Source organism: Macrosteles quadrilineatus, unplaced genomic scaffold, assembly GCF_028750875.1.
Source record: "Macrosteles quadrilineatus isolate MER2022 unplaced genomic scaffold, UCM_ALF_1.0 Scaffold_4__1_contigs__length_99947679, whole genome shotgun sequence".
NCBI lineage: Eukaryota > Metazoa > Arthropoda > Insecta > Hemiptera > Cicadellidae > Macrosteles > Macrosteles quadrilineatus.
The window spans coordinates 5,096,884-5,103,708 of record NW_026542597.1 but is presented as its reverse complement, the minus strand read 5'-3'; the positions used below and the strand labels follow the sequence as shown (position 1 = coordinate 5,103,708).

General features: G+C 34.1%; 1 protein-coding gene across 1 annotated transcript; it reads right to left on the bottom strand.

The window, feature by feature from the left end:
• Window positions 1-459: 459 nt before the first annotated feature.
• Window positions 460-5,447, bottom strand: LOC128992249 (uncharacterized). The gene is made up of 6 exons (XM_054415727.1): window positions 5,403-5,447; window positions 3,481-3,778; window positions 3,073-3,299; window positions 1,706-1,876; window positions 1,283-1,577; window positions 460-1,016 (listed from the first exon to the last, which is right to left on the bottom strand). Exons 1-6 carry the CDS (start codon window positions 5,436-5,438, stop codon window positions 535-537), a joined length of 1,509 nt encoding a protein of 502 aa, XP_054271702.1. The 5' UTR covers window positions 5,439-5,447; the 3' UTR covers window positions 460-534.
• Window positions 5,448-6,825: the final 1,378 nt, after the last annotated feature.

Below are 6,825 nucleotides of genomic sequence, written 5' to 3'. Positions count from 1 at the left end.
GATAAATTGTAAAGACTTAAAATGTTGTAATTTTGTTTTTCAACAACAGTATGACTTACGAAAGGGGTTGGTTTACAATAGAAATCAGCTTTTCAACTTTTTAGTCGAGACAATAATACCAGTTAAGCATCCTTTTTCGTTATTTTTCTCGTTACAGGGTTCTGTTTAGTAAAAATACAAACATTTTTTGCATAAAATAAAGTTGAACTATTCTAAGAGCTGTAAAGTGTATACTTTAATTATTTTTGTTCAAGCGTTAATAATTTCAAAAGGTAAAGTATCCTAGTTAGGTTGTAGGTTGTAAAGTTTAATAGCTACAGGCAAGCTACAACAAAACTGTCTGTGTTCCTAGTACGATAATGCTATTTAAAATAATTGACGTCTAATGAAAAGTTCTATTTAAGAAAGTAAAACAAAAAACACAGTCGTTGCGGGTAATTAATATACAAACTGTTTTTTTTTATACTGGTTTACAAAATAAATTAACTTTATTAATTTACGTTATTATAGTTGTTATGGTCTTACATATTGACATTATGGTTCAAAGGTTACTCCTGGTGGTGGGTATGTCGTATTTGAAGGGGGTAGTTGAGTTGTAGTGCCGTAGCTAGGAGTAGTCACGGAGTACGTAGTTCCAGAGGTGGTGTACAGACAGCGCTGAAGGTTGTAGAGTGTGACGTCTCCCCCGAGCCACAATTTCCTCACTGAGGATCCACCACAGGGGAGATTCGACCCGTTGTAGAAGGAGCTGTATCCCTGCAGAACTCCCACTTTACTGTCTATGTCGCTGTGTGTATCAGAGTGGTACAGGCCAAAGGTATCGTAGACGATGTTGAAACAGTCGGATATGGTGGAAGGGGCGAAGATGTATCCCTTAGAGAAGCACTCGAGCAGTGCAACGTTCCCAATATAAGGCATACGGTAGTTGAGGTTGACGAAGTCGTTGACGATTTCGTTAATGAGTTCCTTTGTGCTGTTCACTATTGAGATATCGCAAGATAACGCTTCGTTAGCAGCTGGAAAAAACATATCTTGAATAATGATACATTTTTAATCATGTAAGCTATCTGCACTATTTCTAAAGATGAGAATATGCACTCTTATTATACTTATCTTTTTCATATTAGGATATTCCTTAGTGCCTTAGTGTAGTAAATGTAAGTTTGAAATATAAAAATCTTTTGGCACCCCAGTGAGCTGCAGATGAATCACACTACTGAATTATATTTTAATTAGCAACGGAATCTTCTACATTTTGGCCAATATACAATTTGATACTTACTGATGTTGGCTACAGTATCTAACTCTGCCTTGGCTGTGGAAGTGCACTCTAGGTCTCCAGGGTTATCTAAGGCAGTGGCTGTCACTGTGTTGTAGTAGTCACTCAAAAATAGATACGTCATGTTGAGGTAGAAGTCCAACCCACGAGAGTCTATCACATATTTTTCCAAGGCCTGCTTCTGTAGCTCGTAGTACTCTTGCATTTCAATCCCCACACCCCAGACTTGGTAGTAGTTCTTATCATGTGCGATGCTGATTTGACTTTGCAGAGTGTCATTGTAGCCCTTCCATTGGTTCTGTGAGAAGCATTTGATTAATACCTTTATGTAACACTAATCTTCATCTCAAAAAAAAAAAAAAATATTTGTAATATGATAAAAAAGATGTTTAGAAAGCTTTTGGTTAGCTAGAAAAATATATTTACCAGTTCAGCGGCATAAGCATCAGGGTCAATAGTTGTCGTAAGCTTCGAACACTCGACCAGCATTTCAAGGAACTTCCACCCTATGGCAGCCACGTTAGTTGCAGCAGTAGTGGCACACTGAACCGCCGTCTGTTGGAAGTACGTCATCGAGGGGCTCGGGAACATGGCGTTCTAAAGATATATAATAAATGTTTAGTCTTAATTCAGTAGCAAATTAAATTATTTTTAATATTTTTAAATGTTGACAAGATTAAATTCTATTCTGTCAATACCCACAAATGGTTCTGGAAAGAGGGGTAACAGATTATTCAATACATTTAGCGGCAATTAAATTATTTTTTCTACAGTTACCTAACAATGTACATGTTCTCTCACTGATTTGAGAAAGCAAAGTGGCCAATTCGCTCATCAGTGAGACAATGTTAACATTGTCTCACTTTAATTACTTTGTCTCACTCCAGATTTGCAACGTGAAGGCACGAAATAGTGAGCGCGTAACATGCAGGCAACGTCGTATGCGCGCGAAATGCGTTGGCAGCACTGGCTGTAAATCAGCTGGTCTGCTGTTGTACTGTTGTATTTGTCACTTCACATTAAATGTTAAATTAAAAGTTCACTTCTGTGTAAAAATAGGTCATGTTTCTTCACCATTTTTTGTTTTGTTTTATGGTAACTGTAGGAAAAGTATAACGTGCAACTCGAGTTCAAAGTACAATTGCCTCACTCGAGAAACCATTCCTCTCGTAAGAATTTCTCTCGAGTGAGTCAATTGCTCACTTTTCTCACTAGTTGCACAAATAACTATTAAGCTAGATATTTTTGCAAAGAAAATGACAGCTATGTCATGCTTCTTTTTACTGAAATGGAAAACTAAATTTTACATCACAATATAAAACACAAGGAGTTAAATAATTGAAATATTATTAGAAGTAACTAAGACTCTGCAAGGATGTTTTCTCTGTTGTTTAAACATTAAATCACAACTTGAAAATAAGCTTAAACACTCATATCTTATCTTACGTAATGGCGTTTTATGACCTTAAGTGTAGGCTGTTATAGAGGTGACAATTACATTGGAAAGAAATAAGGATAGTCAATTATCTTTACCAGAATGTTTTATAGAAAAAAAATAATAAAACGTTTTACTAACCCAAAAAGAAAGGAACATACAATTATACAATAATTCAACATTATTAATACAGTATTTTTACATTTTGTAGTTGGTTATGTGTATAAGCCTAGTATTTTAAATCATCGTAGGTAAAAAAGTCTAAAACATTAAGGGTGGTCAAGTTCAGTGAGATAACAATACGAAGTGGAAAATATGTATGGAGATAGTTTAGTAATATATTTTAAGATGACCAAACCTGGGTGTTATTGGCAACGGTGCGGTAGTTGCTGTACATAGATTCAATACAAGACTTGAGGCGGCTGATTGAGTCCTTGTTGGGGTAGGTTCTGACACAAGCGTCTATACCCTTGAAAGTTCTTAAGTATTGAGCAAAGTAAGTTGCATTAGTCTTTCTCCATGATGTAAGCAGTCGATTTAGCTTGGATTGAGCATCGGCAGTGCAGTCAATGTAAGCGTCAACCTCTGTAAGTATTAACAATATATTTTACAATGTGCTTTATATTTAATAACTGATGAAATACTTGTACTAAAAATAAAATTAATATAATGTATTATTAATAGTATAATGTTTGCTTTAGTTACTTTTTAGCATTGATGTCCTGCCACTACATAATTAACATACATATTGTGTAATTTCACTGACCTGTTGCTATTGCGTCCTCCATGTAGTCAGAGATGCCATTAACACAGCCCTGTGCGTCCGTGTCTTCCATCAGCAGCTGAGCTGTAGCCAGCTCCTGTGCTTGGAAGGCCACCACTTTGCTGAGGCTGTCGTTAAGTCCTGATGCCAAGTCTCTGAACGCATCCTGAGCCGCTTCTAGTGTGAGTAGTTCTTCTTGGAGAGCTCTGCTGGGGAAGAACTGGTGCCAAGCTGAGATGTCTGATTTCTGCCAGTAGATGTAGTCGGTGACATATTCATCGGCAAAGGTTGATTGGAGGACCTAAATTTATGTGATTTTTCTGTTGTCACACAGCTTTGTAAAAACACCAATCTTATATATTAAAGAAATTTGGTTTTTCTTTTCCGAGTTAGTTTGACTCTTCTACCTGACCGATTTTTATGATTGATGTCTCAAATTGAAGGTATGCAAGCACAGGTTTGCCATCAAGCATCGGCATATAATTACTTATAGTCCCACTTGGTTTATACGTGAACGAAATTTGCTCTCAATCTTATTGCAGTTAAATTTGGTTTCTCTTTGTCGAGTTCGTTTGGCTCTTCTACCCACCGATTTTCATGATTGCGTTGCGTTCACAAATTGAAAGTATGCACGCAAAGATTTGCCATCTAGCTTCGGCATATATTTATCTATAATCCCATTCGGCCTATACGTAAATTAAATTTGCTCCCCATCAGTTTCGCTCTTATTCAGTTAAATTTGGCGTTTTCCCGAGTTCTTTTGGGTCTCCTACCCGACCGATTTTCATGATTGAGGTCTCGAATTTAAGGTATGCACGTACAGACTTGCCATCAAGCATCGGTATATGTTTATCTATAATCCCACTCGGCCTTTACCTAAACGAAATTTTCTCCCCGTGCATTTCTTATGGTAGTAATTTGGTTTCTTTTCGAGTTCGTTTGGCTCTTATACCCGATCAATTTTCATGATTGAGGTCTCAAATTGAAGACATGCACGCAAAGATTTCACATCAGGCATGGGCATATATCTATTTACCTACTGTATTACTCGGCCATAAAACATAATTTGATTCATTTTCGAATTCTTACTTCATTTAAAGGTGTTTTTTACCAGTTATAATTAAATAATTATACATATGTTGGTCTAAGACCCTTCACTGAAGGTCCGTCAGTTAAATACCGGCTTTCATTTAAGCTATTAGTTATTCAAACTGGGCGAGTTTCGAGTAAAATAGGCGAACAACCAAAATAAAAATTATTTTTCTTGTGGGTTTTCTGTGAATAAAAATAAATAGCTCCAGTATTGTTCATGCTTTTATATGTTTTAGCTAATGCTAAAAAAAACTGCTTTTATTGAAAAATATTTACTATAAGTTTATAACAAGTTTTTGATTTGCGGTTATATATCCTATTATTTTATTCGTTATGAATACAAATGAAAAAAAAGTAAATACATATTAACTTAAGGTAGGAAAATGACAGTTCAGCTTAAACTAGAGCAATAGGCCTATTGCTTATAAAATTACATAATAGTGTACAAATTAAAAAAAAACCTTGGAATATTTGAAAATATGGATAATAAACCGAGTCCTTCCTTCCTTTTTTTCAAAAAGAAGGTAAAAGTAAACTTACAGTTCCACCATAAAATAAAGGTGGGAACTCATCATCGGTTCAGACCACTTAAGTAAACTGAATTAAAGTTTATTTATCTTTTAGGAATGTGACTCTAAGACAACTATTTGAATCATAAAAGTTTTCGTATTGACCCTTTTGGTATAACGAATAATAATTTATATTATTTTGATTTTGGAAATGTATGATTTTAATATTTTACATCATATAAAGAAACTTTTGTGTGTTTTTTTAATATTTTAATATAATAAAAATTGACAACATTAAAAGTTATTCAAACGAACATTACTTACCACAGCAGTGAAGACAAGACAAATAAGCTTCGCCATAGTGATGTATGTTCAATGCAGACGACGTATGGATTGTACCATCATTATCTTATTCGGATCAATATATACTTTCAAAGTGGGTTTTATCAGTTATCTTGACGACAATTAGTCTAGAGTAGCATTAAACCACTTGAAACTTTATCTTATCACAATGAAAAACATTTCCTATGAATCGCTTGAATGTATAAGTCACAAATCACGATTTTAAAGTGGGCTGATGTTAACCACCAAACGATGTACAGATTTTCCTTATTATTTATAATTTTCCTCGTATTACACTTGAATGAAGTTACAAACATAATTAACGAAATCGATTGTAAACCGATTGCCTTAAAGATTGTTGGAAACCCCTTGAAAAAATATAATTTTCTTAGTTCATCTTAACATTCATATAATAAATAGTATCAACAAACTTTTACTTAGTCAACATCCTTAATTCAAGATATGCGGTGAAACCCATAGTTATCCGGTAGTGTTTTACCTATTGATATTTTAGGAATAACTACTCTTTTGTTGCATTTATTCCGGTGTTCTGATAGCTGATGAGTTCGTAGTTTAGCCAAAATGCTCAAATTTATCTCCCAATAAATTTTAGATTCGGTACATATGCTTAAGTTTAATATAGGACAATTGAAGATTCGGTTAAAAACTGAGGTTTTGTGTACAAAACCGTCAAACAACCCAACTATACTTAAAGCTGGATAATTCAACTTTTTTCTATTTGATTTTTTATTTAGAACGAGCTGTTGGTCCGTCCTACGTACGGGAATCGAGTAGTCCATTAAAACTATATACAGTGTGTCTATTACTAATTCAAGAATAGTTTAAGCAGTTCAAAATTTATACTAAAGAAAAAGCTTCTAAGATGAATCAAAACATGTGATCATTGTTATTTTCCCAACCTTTCCTCAAAAAGTCGAGTAGTAAAATCATTTTCATAAGCTCTCTTTTGAAGATTCGTGAGCTTCGATTCGTATACAGCAATGTTTATAGAATCTTACTTTTTCCTATAATCAATGACAAAATAACATAGTAAATAAACTAACCTCATAGTTCTATAGTTTTTTTTTTATTCCTCCAGCTGTTAATTACAACAAATTATATTTTACTAAAACAAACTAAATATTTGTAAGACTGCTCAAAAAATTAATTAGAACATTTAGTATTTTACTCTGTATATTTAAATAAATTCTCGTCCTCTTACCGAATAAATGAACGTATCAATGATTATAGCATTACACATAATATAAATAAATCAACCCTACGTATGTCATTTCATTTGTATCCAAATGCTGAATTTGTCTCGCAAACGCTGAATGTTTACAGATGTTACGCTAAGCATATACATGGTATTATAGCAAAAGCTATTCTAGAATGTTGACGTTGG

Bases quoted from the DNA above. Each gene is read 5' to 3' on its own strand.
- LOC128992249 (XM_054415727.1), bottom strand. From the start codon at position 5,438: ATGGCGAAGCTTATTTGTCTTGTCTTCACTGCTGTG. The intron at 3,300-3,480 runs GTCAGTGAAATT...TAATACTTACAG, and splicing joins GGAGGACGCAATAGCAACAG to AGGTTGACGCTTACATTGAC. The intron at 1,578-1,705 runs GTAAATATATTT...TGCTTCTCACAG, and splicing joins ATGCTTATGCCGCTGAACTG to AACCAATGGAAGGGCTACAA.